Source organism: Microtus pennsylvanicus, chromosome 1 (assembly GCF_037038515.1).
Source record: "Microtus pennsylvanicus isolate mMicPen1 chromosome 1, mMicPen1.hap1, whole genome shotgun sequence".
NCBI lineage: Eukaryota > Metazoa > Chordata > Mammalia > Rodentia > Cricetidae > Microtus > Microtus pennsylvanicus.
This window is the reverse complement of record NC_134579.1, coordinates 142,937,089-142,958,971: the sequence shown is the minus strand read 5'-3', so window position 1 is coordinate 142,958,971 and position 21,883 is coordinate 142,937,089. Positions and strand designations below refer to the sequence as shown.

The 21,883-nt window shown below is 43.4% G+C and overlaps 1 protein-coding gene across 3 annotated transcripts in view; it reads right to left on the bottom strand.

Annotated features, from left to right (window-relative positions):
• Positions 1 to 21,883, bottom strand: part of LOC142859895 (cytochrome P450 2A3-like) — a 96,079-nt gene that overhangs the window by 54,041 nt on the left and 20,155 nt on the right. The window contains exons 2-9 of one of the 3 annotated variants that reach the window (XM_075990456.1): positions 21,544 to 21,706; positions 20,704 to 20,853; positions 20,278 to 20,438; positions 18,353 to 18,529; positions 17,046 to 17,187; positions 16,063 to 16,250; positions 15,353 to 15,494; positions 14,305 to 14,573 (exon numbers count right to left, since the gene is read on the bottom strand). In XM_075990456.1, coding sequence (XP_075846571.1) covers positions 14,392 to 14,573; positions 15,353 to 15,494; positions 16,063 to 16,250; positions 17,046 to 17,187; positions 18,353 to 18,529; positions 20,278 to 20,438; positions 20,704 to 20,853; positions 21,544 to 21,706 — 1,305 coding nt within the window. In that variant the 3' untranslated portion in view covers positions 14,305 to 14,391. Of the gene's footprint in view, positions 1 to 14,304; positions 14,574 to 15,352; positions 15,495 to 16,062; positions 16,251 to 17,045; positions 17,188 to 18,352; positions 18,530 to 20,277; positions 20,439 to 20,703; positions 20,854 to 21,543; positions 21,707 to 21,883 lie in introns of those variants that run through there. The other 2 variants (XM_075990424.1, XM_075990434.1) reach the window with 2 other exon arrangements.

The following is a 21,883-nucleotide window of genomic DNA, read 5'->3' as shown; positions in this document are numbered from 1 at the left end:
AGGAGAAAAAATGATGGGCAGTATGGAGAGATGAGAGATCAAGCCACATGATGAAACACAGATTTTAAAAAATGTGGGCTACGTTTGTAAGAAGTAGTTAGGATCAATGTCCTTTATTTATGGCTAGAATCCACTTATGAGTGATTACATACCATATTCATCTTTTTAGGTCTGGATTACCTCACTCAGGATAGTGTTTTCTATGTCCATCCATTTGTATGCAAAATTCAAGATGTCATTGTTTTTTACTGCTGAGTAATACTCTAATGCGTACATATTCCACACTTCCTTTATCCATTCTTCCATTAAGGGGCATCTATGTTGTTTCCAGGTTCTGGCTATTACAAATAATGCTATTATGAACATAGTTGAACAAATGCTTTTTTAGTATGATAGAGCATCTCTTGGGTATATTCCCAAGAGGGGTATTGTTGGGTCCTCTTGGGTATATTCCCAAGAGGGGTATTGTTGGGTCCAGGGGTAGGTTGATCCCGAATTTCCTAAGAAATGGCCACACTGAATTCCAAAGTGGTTGCACAAATTTGCATTCCCACCAGCAATGGATGAGTATTCCCCTTACTCCACATCCTCTCCAGCAAAGGCTATCATTGGGAGGGCTGACTGAGAAGCCAAGGACAATGGCACTGGGTTTTGATCCTACTGCATGTACTGGCTTTGTGGGAGCCTAGTCTGTTTGGATGCTCACCTTCCTAGACCTGGATGGAGGCGGGAGGATCTTGGACTTCCCACAGGGCAAGGAACCCTGACTGCTCTTTGGACTGGAGACGGAGGGGGAGGGAGAGGGGGGAGAAGGAGGGAAATGGGAGGAGGTGGAAATTTTAAGTATAAATAAGTAAATAAATGAACTAGTTAGGAATAAACCTAAGCTAAGGCCACACTTTCATAATTAATAATAATTCTCCATGTCATTATTTGTGAGTTGGAAGCCCTCCCCTTCCAAAAAAATCCATTTACAGTGAAAAGTTTGACTGTAAGTATCCAAAGCCACTGTTCCCTGTGAGGACCTGGCACTGGGGCCATCACTGGCTCTGCAAGGCGTGTTCTTGGTTTAGAGAAAGAATTGTGTTTATTTTCCCCACATTAAGGGAGGGCATTGGGTTGACCTAGCTCTCAACAGAGTACAATACAAAAGCAACAAAATGACCAGAATTAATAAACTAATTTCAATAAAATATTTCAATTTAATGGTTTGGATTCCTCAATCCAAATTAACAGAAAAGAATGAATTATGCAAAAGGACCTGTAATTATGTTGCCTATAAGAAACACAGAACTATCAAAAACAGAGGGCACCTTAAATTGACAGGCTGGAAGAAAGGTACTCCAAGCAATTGGAACTAGGAAATAAGCAGGCACGGCTATACTAATAACTGACATATAGATTTCAAACCTGATCTAATCAGAGCCATTCCACAGGGACCAAGAAAACAGATGTTGAAATTATAAACATATATAAGTGAAAGTTGGGTACTGTCAACTTCAGAAAATACATGGGCTATGGTTGTCAGAGTCCTAAGGTGCTCTGTCTCTGATGTCTTTGAGGTTGTCTGTGTTCCCTGTGTAACAGTGCTTGATTAGCTTCCCAATGACTCTGTCTCGTTATATAACAGTTTTTTGTTGGCTCCATCACATTTTCCCTGTCTGGAAAGACTGTATATAAGATTCCGTACTTCTTACAAAGCTTCTCTGATGTAAGACATAGTTTGAGCAAGATCTCCTGACCCCAACATTTTTTTAATCTTCTTTTGCTTCTCATCTCCTGATCATTCCTCTTAGGAATCTGTTATCAAAGAGTGACCTGCTAGTCCAGGTCATTTTCCTAGAATCTTTTTATTAACAATCATGATATTGTTTACTTTCCCTCCTGTGGTCTCTTGGGTGTATTTAATGTTCTCTTCAGTTCAAAGTGTTCCTTCTATTATCTTCTGTAGAGTTGGTTTAGTGGCCATAAATCCTTTTAGTCTGTTTTTTATTGTTCTTCAATATGATAGGTCATTATTGAGTGTCATAGTTGGTGAAGGATGTACCCTTTCAGAACTTGGAATAAATCTTTCCCAGGACTTTTGATCTTACAGTTTTCTATTGAATAATATTATCCTGATTGGACTGCCTTCATGTAAGATGTGGCCTTTCTTCCTGTAGCATCCAATGTCCTCTACTTTAGGTGTCTGTGTTTTTAAATTTATGATATAAAGTCCCTGTCAATTTGGTGTTCTGTCTGCCTCTTGTAGCTCAATGGGTGTGACTGTCTCCAGATGTAGAGATTTTCTTCTATGATTTTGTTACTCATACCTCCTATGCCTGTAGCATGAAATTCTTCTTGCGTGCCAACAATTTCTAGATTTATTCTTTGCCTGATGTACCAAAGCTTTTCAGGTTCCATTCCCATCTTCTCTTAAGTTTTGCTGACCTTGATAGAATGACCCAATTTCTGCATATTGTCTCTAAGCTTTGACATCTAGTCCTTCACCCTACCTTACCTGCTGTTGAGGCTTTCCACTGAACTGACTGAGTTTTCATTTCAAACATTATGTCAGTTTCCTTCTTAACTGACTTTGACAGAGTTCTGTTTCCTTAACTTGTCCTGGATTCTCTTTGTCAGTTTCTTGTTGTCCTCTTGAGTATATGCATGTCTTCTAAGTAAATAACATTATGATCATTAAAACACTGTTTTAAGGGCTTTGTGTTTCATGTTTTTCTTTCTATGTTGGGATTTAGCATCTGAAGTTAGTTTATTGGTTAAGTGTCTTTCTTTCTTCCTAGTTCCTTCCTTCCTTTCTTTCTCCTTCCTACATTTCTTCCTTGTCACCTTTCCATGCAAGTATCTGCAATGTTTAAAAGAGGACAAAGTCTCACATACACACACACACACACACACACACACACACACACACACACACACACACTAACCTATCATGGGGACTTGAGATAAAGGAATAGCCCCAATCATGGAGCCTTAATTTGCCTTTGATAGCCTCTGGTGAAAGGAGACCAAAGAAGGCAGCTGTAGAAGGCAGTAGGGCCAGAGACCAACAAGTTGAAGGGTGCAGTTAGCAGGAGGCCCGGCTCAGGCAGGGAAGTACATGGGGACTGGTGCTTCCAACCCTCTGTAGCTAGAAAAACATTTCATCAACTGAAAAATTTTCTTGAGTGTGGGAGCCTGAGGCCAGATTATGGACTGACATCTGGAGCTATGTTTATGTCATTTGAGAATGCTATAGAGCCTGGGAACTCTGAAGTTCCAGGAGTGTGATTTATACCCACTAAGTACCATCCCTTCAGCAGGGTGACTAATACTTAGGAGGTCTTGAAAGTAGAGCGTCAGGTTCTCCAACATGACCAGTCTCAGAGCTGGTATTGCTTTCCAAGCTCCCAGTGCACTGGGACATACTTCCTAGATAATCCCAGTAACCAGCAGTTAGCTGTCTCAGGAGGAAGGGAGCTTGCCCTGCTCACAGACTGCAAGGCTATAACTGGCCACTAGGGGACGCTGCTATTCAAGACAGCAAACTACTAAGGTAAGGTCATTCATTGTAGGCTAAGGGAAGGGGTTGGGTAGAGGATGAGGGGTGGGGATATGAGGTACAGGAGAACAATCAAAAAGAATCCAAAAGATTGGCTGTCCCTCCCCACCATGTACTTGACTGGTAGAATCAGACTTTCAAGGACCCAGAACGGAGTTGCACAAACACCTCAACTTCTTTATCTTTTGACCCTTAAGATTGTCATTTTTTAAATACTTTTAGAAATATGCTTATTTTATTACTAATTAGAATCTTGACTTTATTTTAGTTTAAGAATCAGACTTTTAAAAAAATTTATTTATGTGTATGGGTGTTTTGCCTGCACATGTGTCTGGCCACCACATGTATACCTGGTGTGCACAGATGTTAGAAGGGGGTACTGGATTCCTTGGAACTGGAGTTCCATCATGTGAGTGCTGGCAATCAAATCCAAGTCATGTACAAGAGTAACAAATGCTCTTAACTACTGAGCTGTCTCTCCAGACCAAAGAAATAATCGTATGTTACTTTTATTCATTTTAAAGTTTTGTTTTTAAGTCTAGTTTTACTTTTGATTTTTTTTTTATAATTGGGAAATCTGTTGGGTTTTTTTTTTTTTTTACTGGTTTCTAATTTTTTTAACTATTGTCCTCCTCTTCATGATGTGCTTCCCTAGTCTCTTTGGCGCGGGACAATTCTGTATTCTATCAATTATGTTTTAAATAAATGCTGATTGGCCAGTAACCAGGCAGGAAGCATAACCAGGACAAGCAGACAAGAAATAGAGGTGGGGCAATGAGAACAGGAGTATTCTGGGAAGAAGGAAGCTCTTTCTGCAGCCCTGTCCAGACATGGAAGAAGCAGGATGTGACCTGCCCCCACTGAAATACGTACTGAGCCATGTGGCTAAGATAAATAAGAATAATGGGTTAATATAAGTTATAAGAGCTAATAATACAAAGCCTGAGCAAATGGGCCAATCAGAGTATAACTTATGTAGACCTCTGTGTGATTTTCTTTGGAACTTACCACCTGTGGGAACTGGGCAGGACAGGAACCCCAACAAACAGGCCCTCATGTTACACTCTTTGCTTTTATTTATTTAACATTGGGATCAAGGGGATTCGAATTGGAAAGGAAGAAGTGAAACTTTCGTTATTTGCAGATGATATGATAGTGTACATAAGCGACCCCCAAAACTCCACCAAAGAACTTTTACAGCTGATAAATACCTTTAGTAATGTGGCAAGATACAAGATCAACCCCAAAAAATCAGTCTCCCACTTATACACAAAGGATATGGAAGCAGAGAGGGAAATCAGAGAAGCTTCACCTTTCACGATAGCCACAAACAGCATAAAATATCTTGGGGTAACTCTAACCAAGGAAGTGAAAGATCTATTTGACAAGAACTTTAAGGCATTGAAGAAAGAAATTGAGGCGTATACCAGAAAATGGAAGGACCTCCCTTGCTCTTGGATTGGGAGGATCAACATAGTAAAAATGGCAATTCTACCAAAGGCAATTTATAGATTCAATGCAATCCCCATCAAGGTCCCATCAAAATTCTTCACAGATCTTGAGAGGACAATAATCAACTTTATATGGAAAAACAAAAAACCCAGGATAGCCAAAACAATCCTATACAATAAAGGATTGTCTGGAGGCATTACCATCCCTGACTTCAAACTCTATTACAGAGCTACAGTGATGAAAACAGTGTGGTACTGGCATAAAAACAGAGAAGTCGACCAATGGAATCGTATAGAAGACCCCAATTTTAACCCACAAACCTATAAACACCTCATCTTTGATAAAGGAGCCAAAAGTATACAATGGAAGAAAGAAAGCATCTTCAACAAATAGTGCTGGCATAATTGGATGTCACCTGTAGAAGAATGAAAATAGACCCATATCTATCACCATGCACAAATCTCAAGTCCAAATGGATTAAAGACCTCACTATGAGTCAGAACACATTGAACCTAATAGAAGAGAAAGTGGGAAGTACGCTACAACAGATGGGCACAGGAGATCGCTTCCTATGTGTAACCCCAACAGCACAGACATTAAGGGCAACATTGAATAAATGGGACCAACTAAAACTGAGAAGCTTCTGTAAAGCAAAGGACACTGTCACCAAGACAAAAAGGCAACCTACTGACTGGGAGAAGATCTTCACTAACCCCGCAACAGACAAAGGTCTGATCTCCAAAATATAGAGAGAACTCAGGAAACTAGACTTTAAAATGCTAATTAACCCAATTGAAAAATGGGGCACTGAACTGAACAGAGAATTCTCAGCAGAGGAAGTTCAAATGGCCAAAAGATACTTAAGGTCATGCTCAACCTCCTTAGCATTCAGGGAAATGCAAATCAAAACAACTTTGAGATATCATCTTACACCTGTCAGAATGGCTAAAATAAAAAACTCCAATGATAGCCTTTGCTGGAGAGGCTGTGGAGGAAGGGGTACCCTCATCCATTGCTGGTGGGAATGCAATCTTGTGCAACCACTTTGGAAATCAGTGTTTCGGTTTCTCAGGAAATTCGGGATCAACCTACCCCTCGACCCAGGAATACCACTCCTGGGAAAAAACCCAAGAGATGCCCTATCATATGACAAGAGCATTTGTTCAAGCATGTTCATAGCAGTATTATTTGTAATCACCAGAACCTGGAAACAACCTAGATGCCCCTCAATGGAAGAATGGATGAAGAAAGTATGGAATATCTACACATTAGATTACTACGCTGCGGTAAAAGACAATGACTTCTCGAATTTTGCATACAAATGGATGGAAATAGAAAACACTATTCTGAGTGAGGTAACCCAGACCCAAAAAGATGAATTTGGGATGTACTCACTCATAATTGGTTTCTAGCCATAAGTAAGGGTCACGGAGTCTACAATTGGTGATCCTAAAGAAGCTAAGTAAGAAGGTGAACCAAAGGAAAAACATATTGTTATCTTCTTGGCTATGGGAAGTAGACAAAATTGCCAGGGAGAAAATTGGGATCTTGGGGGTGGGGTGGGATGGGGGTAAGAGGAGATGGGGAGAGAAAAGGGCGAAGGGGAGGATGGGGGGAACTAGGGGAAAAAGGAGGATTGGGATAAAGGAAGGTTGGATAGGGGAGCACGGAACCACAATTCTTAGTTAAGGGAGCCACCTTAGGGTTGGCAAGAGACTTGAACCTAGAGTGGCTCCCAGGAGCCCAAGGCGATGTCCCCAGTTAGTTCCTTGGGCAGCTGAGGATAGGGAACCTGAAATGACCCTATCCTATAGCAATACTGACGAATATCTTGCATATCATCCTAGAACCTTCATCTGGCGATGGATGGAGATAGAGACAGAGACCCACACTGGAGCAATGGACTGAGCTCCCAAGGTCCCAATGAGGAGCAGAAGGAGGGAGAACATGAGCAAAGAAGTCGGGACCACGAGAGGTGCACCCACCCACTGAGACAGTGGAGCTGATCTACTGGGAGCTCACCAAGGCCAGCTGGACTGTGACTGAAAAACCATGGGTTAAACCTGGACTCTCTGAACATGGTGAACAATGAGGGCTGATGAGAAGCCAAAGACAATGGCACAGGGTTTTGATCCTACTTCATCTTCTGGCTTTGTGGGAGCCTAGTCAGTTTGGATGTTCACCTTCCTAGATATGGACAGAGGGGGGAGGACCTAGGACTTACTACAGGGCAGGGAACCCTGACTGCTCTTTGGACTGGAGAGGGAGGGGGAGACGAGTGAGAGGAGGGGGAGAAGGGTGGGAGGAGGGGGAGAAGGGTGGGAGGAGGGGGAGAAGGGTGGGAGGAGGGGGAGAAGGGTGGGAGGAGGGGGAGGGAAATGGGAGGCTGGGATGAGGTGGAAACTTGTTTTTTTTTCCTTCCTTTTCTCAATAAAATAAATAAATAAATAAATAAAACAAACTAAACAACAGTCAAAACCCTGTAAAACAAACAAAAACAAAAAAAACAAAAAACATTGCTTTCTATGTCCTGCCCTTCTATTGTCCCTGCTTCCTTCATTTCAATGAGTTACGATTCCCCTGCTTACCCTGAATATTTCTAGTGGCACAGCACATTTTATGATAGTTTTTCCATTTTCAGGCTTGTGCTTATTGATGATTTGTTCATAGCTGTATTGAATCTTGCAAGACTCTGTTTTGCCTGTTTCTTTGTTTGTTGGTTTTTCAAAATAGTGTTCCTCTGTGTAGTCTTAGCTGTCTCAAACTTACAGGGATTTATCTGTCTCTGCCTCTGCATGCAAGAACTGAAGGCATGTACCACTACTGTCCAGCTCTTGCATGACTTTTGATGCTCCTACTGTTATGCCTGTTCAGGGAACTGAGTTTTTAAAGTAGTTGTTCTGTAAAAATATCCCCAAATGAAACCAAAAAGCAGATATAAACTAATAATTTGTGGATTGCAACACAGACACACAATAAATATGAATAAACAGAGCAGCAGTACTGTTCCAGAGAAATCACAATTTCTCAACTGCTGAATTCCAAGACTCTGGAATAGATCATGAGAATGACCATAGGGTCAAGTTGCTGACCTGTTTGGCTATTGTCCACTTTGTCTCTATCCCCCTAAGAGCCTAGAAGAGAGTCCAGGATGGGCAATAGGGAACAGAGAACCTCTACAGCTCATGTGGAGCCCTGGGAGGGGTGGGAGACTAGAGTGATGTTTCAGTAGAATTTTGCCTGAACTGGATGTTATACCTCAGGATCACAGCTGTCAGAAGGACCTGCAGGCTTTCAAAAATAGTAACAGTAGCCATTAATATTGCAGAAAGAGCCCAATTATCCAAGGTTTCTAACTTACAGATTCTCCATGAATATACTGCTCATACCCTTAGGGAAGTTTTTAAGATTTGTATGTTGGTTGCATTGAATTTTTAAGTCTATTCATTTTTATTCTTTCATATATTCCACCCTAACTGAAGTTACCATTCCCTCCTCTCCAACCACCCCTCTTTCTCTCCTTTCCCTCAGAACTATGCCCCCTCCATTTCCCCTCAGAAAAAAGCAGGCCTCCCAGGGATATTAACCAAAACCAGCATAATATGCTACATTAAGATCAGACACACACCGTCACATCAAGGCTGGATGAGGTAACTCAGTAGGAGAAGGGTCCCATATGTAGGCAAAAGAGTCAGCAACTGCCCCCATTCCCACTGTTCAGAGTCCCACAAGAACACTAAGCTACTCAATTATAATGTATATTCAGGGACCCTAAGTGAGAACCCTATAGGCTCCCTGATCTCTGTGAGCACCATGAGTCCTTGTCAATTTTTTTCTGTGGGCCATGTACTCTGCTTGTCCCTGACCCCTCTGGTTCCTCTGATCCTTCCTCCCCCTTCTTCGCAATACTTCCTATTCTTGTTCTTGATGGATGTTTCTCATTTGATGTGTGTGTGTGTGTGTGTGTGTGTGTGTGTGTGTGTGTGTGTGTGACATGAGGAAATGGCACAGCTCAAATGTTTGAGAGAGAAGAAGGTTACGACATGCAGCCAGAACCCATGCTTTCTAGAATCACTCTTTCTTTACCCAGTATTGAAATATTTGCCAGAAAACAGGAAGGGCAGCAAGACAGCACACCTAGCTGAGTATCAAAACTGCTATAATGAACCCAGGACCTCCTCCTTCAGCATTCTCTCTGTAACTACTGACATGATAAGCCAGGGGCCTGATAAGATATGTGAACAGCTAATGGTCACTACATAAAAGGACAAAGTCCCTAGAAAAACAGCCTTGCTCATGGGTGCTTTCTTCTTCTTCATTCTTAGCCCATGCTGTGGTGGTCCCTACATTATATCTTCACTACGGTTCCTGCTTGAATTTATGACCACCAGTCTGTGCTCAGCTGGGTGCCTTCAGTCTCTAGGGTACTTTGAGCTCCTGTCACCCCCTGCTGGGTACCCAGGTTGGAGGGGAGATTTCTTTTTGTTTGCTGAGTCACCTCCTTGTTTCTTTTTCCCCCTGCCTTGTTAAGTGTTTCATCTCCTCTTTATAGTTTTGGACTATGGCTTCTTCGTCGGTGTTGTGGCTGTGAGAGTTTGGAGGGAGGAAAGGGAAGGTGAAAATGATGTTAGAATATTATAATCTCAAAAATAAAGGATATGGATCAAAAACCCACTGCCATTGTTCTTGAGTTCTCAGTAGTCCTCATTGTCTGCTATGTTTAGCGAGTCCGGTTTTATCCCAGGTTTTTTCAGACCCAGGCTAGCTGGCCTTGGTGAGTTCCTGATAGAACATCCCCATTTGTATGGGCTGACAAGGGAGGGGAACTTGATTGGGGGAGGGGGAGGGAAATGGGAGGAGGTGGCAGGGAAGAGACAGAAATCTTTAATAAATAAATAAATGGAAAAAAAATAAAGGATATGATTTTTAATATTAAAAATAGAAAAAAATCTCATTGAAATTAATGTTTCTGACACATGGGAAATTTTATAGAGAACATTTATGAGTCTGAGCTTTCTTTAAAAGCCATTCCAGTACCACCCTGTTTTCATTACTGGCTTTTAAAGAAAGCTCAGATTAATAAATGTTCTCTATAAAATTTCCCATGTGTCAGAAACATTAATTTCAATGAGATTTTTTTTCTATTTTTAATATTAAAAAATTAAGGTCGTGCTCAATTTCCTTAGCAATCAGGGAAATGCAAATCAAAACAACTTTGAGATATCATCTTACACCTGTCAGAATGGCTAAAGTCAAAAACACCAAGGATAGCCTTTGCTGGAGAGGCTGTGGAGGAAGGGGTACCCTCATCCATTGCTGGTGGGAATGCAATCTTGTGCAACCACTGTGGAAGTCAGTGTTTCGGTTTCTCAGGAAATTCGGGATGAACCTTCCCCTGGACCCAGCAATACCACTCTTGGGAATTTACCCAAGAGATGCTCTATCACATGACAAAAGCATTTGTTCAACTATGTTCATAGCAGTATTATTTGTAATAGCCAGAACCTGGAAACAACCTAGATGCCCTTCAATGGAAGAATGGATGAAGAAAGTATGGAATATATACACACTAGAGTACTACGCTGCGGTAAAAAACAATGACTTCTCGAATTTTGCATGCAAATGGATGGAAATAGAAAACACTATCCTGAGTGAGGTATCCCAGACCCAAAAAGATGAATTTAGGATGTACTCACTCATAATTGGTTTCTAGCCATAAATAGGGGTCACGGAGTCTACAATTGGTGAACCTAAAGAAGCTAAGTAAGAAGGTGAACACAAGGAAAAACATATAGTTATCCTCTTGGATAAGGGAAGTAGACAAAATTGCCGGGGAGAAAAGTGGGATCGTGGGGGTGGGGTGGGAGGGGGGTAAGGGGAGATGGGGAGAGAAAAGGTAGAAGGGAAGGAGGGGGGACTTGGGGAAACAGGAGGATCGGGATAAAGGAAGGTTGGATAGGGGAGCACGGAACCACAATTCTTAGTTAAGGGACCCACTTTAGGGTGGGCAGGAGACTTGACCCTAGAGGTGCTCCGAGGTGCCCAAGCTGAGGTCCCCAGTTAGTTCCTTGGGCAGCTGAGGATAGGGAACCTGAAATGACCCTATCCTAGAGCAATACTGACGAATATCTTGCATATCATCCTAGAACCTTCATCTGGCGATGGATGGAGATAGAGACAGAGACCCACACTGGAGCAATGGACTGAGCTCCCAAGGTCCCAATGAGGAGCAGAAGGAGGGAGAACATGAGCAAAGAAGTCGGGACCACGAGAGGTGCACCCACCCACTGAGACAGTGGAGCTGATCTACTGGGAGCTCACCAAGGCCAGCTGGACTGTTACCAAAAAAGCATGGGATAAAACCGGACTCTCTGAACATGGCGAACAATGAGGGCTGATGAGACGCCAAGGACAATGGCACGCAGTTTTGATCCTACACAATCTGCTGGCTTTGTGGGAGCTTAGCCAGTTTGGATGTTCACCTTCCTAGATATGGACGGAGGGGGGAGGACCTAGGACTTACCACAGGGCAGGGAACCCTGACTGCTCTTTGGACTGGAGAGGGAGGGGGAGAGGAGTGGGGGGAAGGGGAGAGGGGTAGGAGGAGGGGGAGAAGAGTGGGAGGAGGGGGAGAAGAGGGGGAGGAGGGGGAGGGAAATGGGAGGCTGGGAGGAGGTGGAAATTTGTTTTTTTTTCTTCATTCTTCTTTTATCAATAAAAATAAAAATAAGCCATTCCATGAATTTACCTATGCCTTCTGCTATGACTCATTCTGCAAGTTTGTCCATACTTATTTTTATTCTGTTATTTAAGTGTTTTATGATTTATCATATGATATTTCTTTAAACCACTGTTATATAAGTCTGCATTGTTTTTGTTGGTGTGACTTAGCAGTTGCATAATTGATACATATATTAAAACATCAATTATACTCCATTAATGCATATATTTTTAAAGGCTTATTTTTGAATCATGTGTATTTGTGTGTGTCTCTGTGTGTGAATGTATATAAACCTCCAGTGCCCATGTTATCTAGAAGAGGATGTCGGATCCCCTGGAGCTATAGTTACAGGTGGCTTTGACCTGCTGGACATGGGTACTGGGAACCCAATTCAAGCCCTCTGCAAGAGCATCCTCTGCTTACAGCCACTAAGATGTCTCCAGCCTCTAATATGTGTAATTTCCAATTTTCAGTGAAAGAAAAAATTAACAAGCATATTGCTTCATTTCCCTATCCTTGTGACTTTTGTGGTTTAAATTTGCTATTGATTTCTGGCTACATTTCACCTTGTTCATCAGAGCTACTCTGATTACCCTAATATTTACAAACTGAAGCTTCTGTACCCTAACAAAAGGCTTATCACAAAGAATGTTCCAGGCATGCTTCAGCAGGATGTGCGCTTTCTGTTATTGAGCAGAACATGGTTGGATACAGTACACCTTGTCTCTGTAAACTGGGTCATGATTTCATATGTTCTAATGTTTTCCTGACATTACTCGGTTTATTCGTTTTTTCCTCTCTCCCTTTCAGACAAAGGCTTGCTAGCAACTGTCCCTTCCCCTAAGGTTGTGTTTCATTGCTAACATTGAACTAGCCCCTCTCTCCTCTGTATGTGTATACATTTTTGTATGTGCATGCAGGTGTGTGTGCATGCTTGTAGAGCTCAGAGGACAACACTACTTGTCTTCTCCAGTCTCTCTCTACTTTGTTTTTTGAGACAGGGCCTCTAATTTAACTAAGAATTCGTGATCTGATTGGACAGGGCTGCCTTCCCCCGCCTCCCAGCATTAGGGTGACAAGCATGTGCCACCAGGTCTGATTTCTGATGGGTGCTGAGGATCCAAACTCAGGTCCTCGTGATTGCTTGGCAAACACTTTTCCTATTGAACCATCTTTTCCCATTCCCCTTCTCTCTCCATCAGTCCCCCAGAAACAGTCTGCAGCATGTAGCATTGGAGTTTGCCACCAGGGAGGGCTTGCAAAGCAGTTCCCAAAGATGCCATCTCAATACCCTGATTCCTCCATTCCCTCCTGGGTCTGCCTGATACTGACATCCTAAAAATAAGAAAAGAGGCGCAGCTGATGTATCCACTGACATCGAGATTGTGCGTTGCTCAGCTGCCCACTCATCAGATTTATACTAGTGCTACTGGAGCACATGCTTCTAAAACTCTTGATTGGCTCTGATCCCAGGTTGGTAAGCAAACACTCAGCCTTTGAAAACTAACTCATGGCAGAAGATGTGGTCATGTGCATACCTGCAATGTGCACTTACACACACATTCATGAATCAGCACACACTCATGTCAGTGTGCTATCCCTAAGATTTCCTGGCCACCTCTGAAAATGTCTTTTCTCCACCAAGGACCTCATTAATAGACCTGATTTCAGTTCTTCAATGGATTCTGAGTTGAACACAATGCCTTTAATGAACAAGGCTTGAGTGATGATGCCTTGGTAATCAGTTCTACAAATGTAAATCAAAGTGTAGGTGAGTTGATGGTGAAACCATGTTGGTGGCCCCACACCAAGCTCTTGAATACCTCTGGGCAGGATGATGTGGTAGTAGACTGAGTGGTGACATTTGAAAATCTGCCCACGGACAATGCACACGGATATTCATTCAAGTATTACTGCTCTTGGAATCAATGAGACTTCCGTAAACTTAGACCAAGGAAACATTGTAAGGTCAAGAATGTGCCTCAATAGTAAAATGGACATGAATTCTCTTCCCTTCCAATGCATTTATGAGTTCTGAGATCACAAGACTCTTTAGCATAAACTTGACTGTAGCATGGAGAGGGCCTGCTTGTTCATCCCAACTGCCCAGCTAGCTTAGCCTCGAAATAATCATACAGAAACTGTATTAATTAAATCACTGCTTGGCCCATTAGCTCTATCTTCTTATTGGCTAACTCTTACATATTAATTTAACCCATTTCTATTCATTTGTATATTGCCAGTGGCAGTGGCTTACCGGCAAAGCATGTCTATTTCCAGTGGATCCATGATGTCTCCCTGACTCTGCCCTTCTTTCTTCGAACATTCGGTTCTGTCTCCCTGCCTACCTAAGTTCTGCCCTATCAACAGGCCAAGGCAGTTTCTTTATTCATTAACCAAGAAAAGCAACACACAGACAGTTGGACCTCCCACACCACTTGACAAAGAATACTTATTCTGTAAATAATGTCTACTTTATTATTACTATTATAATTATTACTATTTATAACATAGGATAAATTTCCCCTTTCTCATGTTCTACCTTTGAAGTGGCAGTCTGTCTTCAGCAAGTCTATCATGTCCTCTCTCTCTCCTGTTCCCCTGATCCCTTCTAAGTCGCAATCCCCCACTAGCCCGATCTCCATCCTTCTCTTTACCCTTATCCAGCGCTGGCTCAACGGGACAAGAAACTCATGGTGTAGTTTGGTGGGATGGTAGCAAAACCCAGGAGTCTAGGGGACACATCAATATCCTGGGGTGCCTGTGGAGACCTGAAGTGGAAATTTTGCAGGATGTTTGTGAGGAAGAGAAAGAGCTCCATTCTAGCCAGTCCTTCTCCTAAGCAGTTCCGTTTCCCTAAAGAGAAGAGACAAGGAGTGTGAAGCCAATTCTTTACATCATCCTCATAGCAAATCCCTGGATGTATTTTCTCTGGGAGGAAGGGCTGAGACCTTTAAAGAAGGCTCTAATCTCTGAGCCTCAGTTTGCTTTGTACTTGTGGTGAGTTGATCCTCACCAGGATGTAACAATGAGAAATGTGGATTCCATTCTCTAGAGAGGTACTCTCCAGTATGGGTGTCATGTAGCAACATCTGTCCTTCCTTCTTTCCTTCCTTCCTTCCTTCCTTCCTTCCTTCCTTCCTTCCTTCCTCCCTCCCTCCCTCCCTCTCTCCCTCCCTCCCTTCCTCCCCTCTTTTCTTTCTTATTTTTTCTCTTTCTTCTTCTTTTTTTTTTTTTGATTTTTTGAGACATGGTTTCTCTATGTGACACCCCTGGCTATACTACAACTCACTCTGTAGACCAGGCTTCCCTTGACCTCACTAGAATCCTCCAGTCTCTGACTCCTGAGTGCTGGGATTAAATTAGACAAGTGCCACCACAGGCAGCTGTAACCTCTTTCTATGAAGTGGTTGTGTGACCTGAGAGTGACCTCTGACTTAGTTTGAGACTTCATTTCCTCTAATCTATCACTACAGCTTGACCATCAATTCCATGGTTCAGTGCTTGGAAAATATGGGAGTTGCAGCCAACTGGCTGGGGGTTTGATCCAAGAGAATCTTCCAAGATGGAAAGATACAGATGAGTTATCTCTGTTGATGTGAGCAGTGGTCTGGCACTAGACAGTGACCTCTTACCTAAAGAAAAGGGTACAAATGCATCACTCTTTTTAAACTGTCCCTTGTCATCCAGGAAGTGATTTGGGTTGAAGTCTTTGGGGTTGGAGAAGAACTTGGGGTCCTTCAGCACAGAGCCCAGCATAGGAAACACTTCAGTGCCCTGTGGAGGAGGAAGGTTTGATTGATAAGATAGATTTGGATGAGTGTCCTGCTGGCCCATAGGGGTGACATAAATATAATATATGGGAGTTGAGGGGGTTTTCAGGGAGGGACTTTGAGGAATGTGAGATCATCATCCTTCAGACAGGAGATGTGGGGCTCATGTTATAGGAGACAGGATGAATGGGGTCTGTGGTCTGTGGTGGGAGGTTGAAGGATATGTGCTTCATGTCTCTCAAGTCAAGAACTGAAGAGTACTGGATTTATGTACCTCTAAACAGGATATATGACAGACATGTCACTCCTGTCTCTGACAGGAGATCTAGGTAAATTGAGTTTATGTCTTGAGACTTGATGACTGAAAGACATGGAGTTGAAACTCCTGGGTCAGAACATCTGGGAGAAAACCCAAGATATAGGAGATTCTGTGTAGGAAGATGGAGGTAAGTGGTGGCAGAGAGAGCATGTAACTAAGAAAGTGAGAGGAGACTGGTGGTTTCTAATGAGGAGGAGGGCCTGCAGGGCCATGTAGAAGGCTGGAGATTACTACAGACTAGATGAGTCAGTACCTTGGGAATGATGAAGTCACGAAACTTGGTGTCCTTGGTGACCCTGTGAGCCAGGCCCATGGGAACTATGTCTCCAAATCTCTGGATCTCATGGATGACAGCCTCCGTGTAAGGCATCTTCAAGTGGTCCTCATATTTGGGCTGTCGGTTCTTGCCAATCACTCTGTCAATCTCTTCTCGGACTTTGGCTGAGAAGAAAAGGCATATGGTTAGGAGTCCAAGACCTTACCATAAGGATGATAATGCAAAAGTGTAGTGATGTCCCCTCTGTGTGCAGTGATTGCCATTAATGAATAAAGAAACTGCCTTGGTCTTTTGATAGGGCAGAACTTAGGTAGGTGGAGAGGACTGTACTAAATGCTGGGAGACAGGACGCAGAGTTAGGAAGAAGTGCTGGAGCACCAGGAGACAGACACTGGGAATTTTACCCAATAAGCCACTGCCATGTGGTGATACACAGATTAATAGAAATAAGCTAAATTAAGATGTAAGAGTTAGCCAATAAGAAGCTAGAGCTAATGGGCCAAGCAGTGATTTAGTTAATACAGTTTCTGTGTGGTTATTTTGGGGCTAAGCTAGCCGGGCATCTGGGACAAACAAGCAGACCCTTCTGCTAAAGTGTAGAACTAGATGGAGGCCATTAAGCAGTGCATGGCATTGTCAATCATTTTCAGTACATGCGAGTCATAGGCATTGTTGGACAAGGTTCATATTAACTGGATCATAGCAGAATTATGTGAGAATTGTTTGGAAGGAGATTTAGGCAGGGTCTTAGGGACAGGGAAGTGGGTCCTTTGAGGTTTACTTGAGCAACATACAAGTTGATAAAACAGCTAGAGGCTGGTGCCCACCAGCTTCTCTCTGTCTCTGCAGAGAAGGGAGTAGCTATCTAAGAGTCCAGTTTCTTGAGAGAGCTTGAGAATATTGTTGATGACCAGAGAAGCATGTTTATAATATACAATATCACTCCCATGCAGCCTTACCCTGTATATCTGGGTACTTCATGAGCAACAGAAAGCCATAGCGAAGGGTGGTGCTGACAGTCTCTGTACCACCGAAGAAGAGGTTCAGTGTTGTCCGCACTAAATTCTTCATGGAGAACTCTGTATTGGGGTTCTTCTTCTCCTGTGGGAAGGGAAGAATTCACGTCCAACACACTCCTTATGCTTTTGGTGCCCTTCTCTTTTAACCGTTTTCCCTGCCCTAATTCACTTCTCTTTGAAGCAGAACAAGGAGGGAAGGGGGATTCTGGCTATGACAGCTTCTCTTCACCTTCCAGAGAAGTTTGGAAGTGATCCAGTGCCCTAATCTAGTGCTCTTCTCTCATTCATAACTTAGTTGATTGTCTGATCTTTAATGATCAATTAAATTGCCAGTTTTTATTTAATGTGCTTTTGTGTTTTACCAAGGGTGCTGGGTTCCCTGAAACTACTTACAGGCACCTATGAACTGCCTTGTGGGCGTTGTGACTTGAACCCAGGTCTTCTGGAAGAGCAGTCAGTGCTCACAACCAGTGGGCCACTTTTCCAGCCCTCAGAAAATGAGTTTTAGGCAACAGGAAACTATTTTTTAATTATAATCCTTAATATTCCCTAAATAAATTTCTCTCCTCAACCCTCTGCATTTCAGAGTTCATGAAGTTTCTTCTTGGCCAGACACCACACACCGGTAATCCCAGCCTCCAGGGAGTAGACTTGGGAGGATCGCCACTGGTTTGAGGCAAGCCTGGCCTACACAGCAAACTTCAGAATAGTCAGGTCTACATTAGCAAGATTCTGTCTTAAAACCAACAATGACAAAATCTCCATATCTGTTACAAACAGGTAGGAGGTCACAGTAAAGCTCAGGTCACACAATTGTAAATGGCTATGAGGACAGGCAAAGGCAAATGGTGTGTTAGCTGAAAGCACCAGCCCGAGTCAGTGAGGTAGGATGCATGGCCTTCTTGCTGTGATATCAGAAGGTCACCTATATTGACAGGCTGCAGCCTCCTCATTTGTAAAATGGGATTCAAAGCACAACCTTTCTCAAGAGTTGTGGGTACTAAATATATGAATAAAACTAAGCCTTTAAAACAGTGCCTGAAACATGACACCCTTATGTACTGGCTGCTTTCTTAGCCTGCACACCCTCCTGAGAACAATTGAGAGTGGATGGAACAGTGATGTTGAATGAGGATTATAGCCAGAGGACTGATGCGTTGTACTCTGTTAACTTCTTCCTACCTGTCCCTGATTTCATCCTACTTGCCTTTGAACCTCCCATCATGCTCCCTGGCTTCAGGATTTACCTCCTGCATACGGATGAGAAAGGAGTCAATGAAGTCCCTTGGAGAATTGGGTTCCAGGGTACTCTGGTTCTGTTTCACCTTCTTAGTTATAAAGTCTTCCAAACCCTGCATTTCCTTAAAGGACTGTTGCTGTGGCCCCGGCAGGTGCTTCATCACTGAAGAGAACATCTCGAAGAGCTGATGGTGGGAAGGGGATGAGAAGCCAAGGCAACTGTCACTAGACAAAACCCAAAAGATGTGGCATCTGTCTTAGAATGAGGGATGTACACATCGACTGTCCAGGAGTTTAAGCACCAGGTGGGGCTGTGTTGCAACAGACTTCTTATAGTTTAAGCCTGAGGGCTATTGTCCAAGGTTTTAAGTGAGATGGATTTGGGGAACACATGCAGGTTTGGGGTGTTTAAGTGAGACTAGGGTGGGAAGCATCCAGTCTTTGGGTAAAAGTTACCTATGTAGATGTTTAGGAGGTTGGGTAAGAGTTACCCATGTAGATGTTTAGGCGGTTGGTTACTTCAGCTGGGGACAGCTCTTCATACATTAATGGGGTTTGGATTGGTGAGTTCCAACAGGCTTTCCAACATTCAATGAGTGCTGGCTAGATAGTCACAATAGCTAAATTGTGCAATCAACCTAAGTGTTCAAAAGCAGCACAATGGAGAAGGAAATTGTGATTCATATACACAACTGAATTATTCTTCAGCCATTAAAAACAAAGCTATGGCATTTTCAGGAAAGTGGGGCCACCTGAAGATAACTCTATTAAGCAAATTTAACCAGTCTTAGAGAAATAACTCAGTATTTTTCTTCATTTGTGGTATACATACAGTAAATCGTGTGTGTACATATCTGTGCAAATATGTGTACATGTGTATCATTTGGAAGGAGAAGAGAAACTGTCTCAGGGGTCAAAGTGGACTAAAGGAGGAGGAGGTGTGAGGAAAGGGAAGGTAGAGTATATGGGGGTGAATAGGCTCAGTGCACAATATATGCTTGTCCAAAAAAACAAAAGAATAAGTATTTTAAAGTAGTGCTGATAGTCATGTTCACCTGCATTGCTATTAAAACTGCTGCAAGGAGGACCCCACTTAGATGTGTGAGTGAGCTGTGCAGGAGGACCTTTAACTGGGGTGTTTGAGAGACAGTCTGTGTAGAAATTTTGCTTAGAGATTCAGGGGGTTAGGTATTTCCATGGCTGAGTAAAGTGCTGATCTACATAGTCCAGTGGACTTGCTCCTTACGTTTTGCAGATGGCACATGATTTGAGTGACCTGGATTTTGCTGCAGCAGGCACTTGGGCACTAAGAAGGGCTAGTGCATTCAGCAGGCCTCCCTGTAGCCACCTTGGTTAGAAAGTAAAATGAATTGTAATGGTAATGTCTGCCCAGCTGAGATAGGTCTCTCTCTGTCTGTCTCTGTCTCTCTCTCTGTCTCTCTCTTTCTCTGTCTCTCTCTTTCTCTGTCTCTCTGTCTCTGACTCTCTCTCTCTCTCTCTCTCTCTCTCTCTCTCTCTCTCTCTCTCTCTCTCTCTCTTTCTCTGCATGTGTGTGAACGCCTGACTGTACTGCTGGCTCTGATTTCAGTTTAAGTTGTTGAGACTGTATAGTTCAGGTGCAACTGTCGGACTACTTTGTTTTTCTTTTTTTTTTTTTTTTTTTTTTTGTTTTTTTTTTTTTTGTTTTTTCGAGACAGGGTTTCTTTGTGGTTTTGGAGCCTGTCCTGGAACTAGCTCTTGTAGACCAGGCTGGTCTCGAACTCACAGAGATCCGCCTGCCTCTGCCTCCCGAGTGCTGGGATTAAAGGCGTGCGCCACCACCGCCCGGCTTGTCGGACTACTTTGAAGGTACCTATTAAACGGGGGATTGGCAGTTTTGGAATGAGCTGGCAGCTGTGGTCTGGGGGCGGTAGGATAAGATAAAACAAGTTACCTGCCCAGAGGATGTAGCTGTGAACTGGAAGCTTCCCGTCATCATCTTCAGCAGTGACAAGAGCTCTTTATCCTCATAGTCAAAGCGGTCTCCAAAAACGATGGAGCTAATGACATTGGACACTGTTCTGCTCAGGTAGAATGTAGGGTCAATGAAAGCACCTGTAAATAAGGGGGAGGACAGAGAGCGAGACGTGGGAGAAAGGCTTCCACTATGGGATAGCATCAGATTCTTTTTATCAGAAAATTCAAAATGAGCACGCGCTACAGAGCTGAGTCCTCCAACTCCTTCTAAACCTGGACACCAGGCCTCATAGAGAGACCAAAATAGTCTTCCCTAGCCTAGTTCCCATCCTGCATGTTGGTTCTGTTTTCCTAGGGTGTCTTCCCCTTGGTTGGTCCTGAGAACTTGCAGAGCTCTGCTTACCATTTGTCTTCCGGAATGCCTCCAGGAGAAATACCGCTTCCTCTTGGATGCGCTCCTCGATGCCACGCTTGCCCAAACCGAAGCCCCTCAGTGTGGCAATGGAGAAGCGCCTCAGCTGCTTGGCGCGATCCCCGGTGCTGAAGACCAAGCCTGGAACGGAGAGTGAGGGGAAGGAGAGATGGGAGAAGAGAGATGTGGCTGACTACTAACACCACCCTTGCTCTGTTCCCCAAGAGTGAGTTAGAGGACAGTAGCAAGAAGTAGACAGATGGAGAACAGATGCCAGAGGCACAGAGAGAGAGGAACGGGGCACAGGCGAGAGAAGGGAGATTGGGGAGATTGGAGAGATCTGGGGGTGGATACAGTTGTAAAACATTTATAATTGAGCTAGTGAAGAGAAGGAAATAGGGAGATAGGAGAAAGGGAGTCTGGGAAGAGGTGAGATTGCTGCCACGGACATTGGGCTTGGGAACAGATTTCTGTGACGGCCTGGCAGTGGACAAAGAAAGCAGTCCAAAAGAAGAAAGACAGCATCCAGGGCAATTACAGAAGCTAAGAATAATGGAGTAGGGTGAGCAAAAACTCCAGAGCTCTTTAAAGGCACAGGATTCAGATGGAAAATCCCAAGAAGAAAGAGGAGGCATGGGTGGTGTATATGTGGTGGGGGAGGGAGGTCAGGAGACACAGGCACAGAAAGATAGGAAGATTAGGAAACAGTGGGTCTCATACCCCTCACAGCAGAAGGCAGTGATGTGAATGGAAGAGTCCAGGAGAAGACAGGGAAAACTAAAGCCTTCCAATTGTTCCCTGCCACATTCCCATGCATCTTGTCTCCCTCACCATAGCCTTTGAAGAGCCAGTCAAAGATGGGTTGTTCACCACGCCCACTGAATTCCTCAGCTTGATCCACCAGAGCCTCCTTGACTGCTTCCTGTCCACATAGTACCACAATTCGGCGAGGCCCCAGGTGGATGGTAAACACGGGACCATAGCATTCGCTGATCTGATGGAGGAGGATGAGCAACGTTAGAGGAAAGAGGTCACACCTTGATGACAGGTCTGGGATTCATTTCTCTGAAGTTCTAACAGCTATCAGATATGATGCCCCAAGTGTGGTCTCACATGCCTAGGAGTTGGTTGCTGGCTCTTCACAATTCTACCAGCCTAAAATTACTCCCCC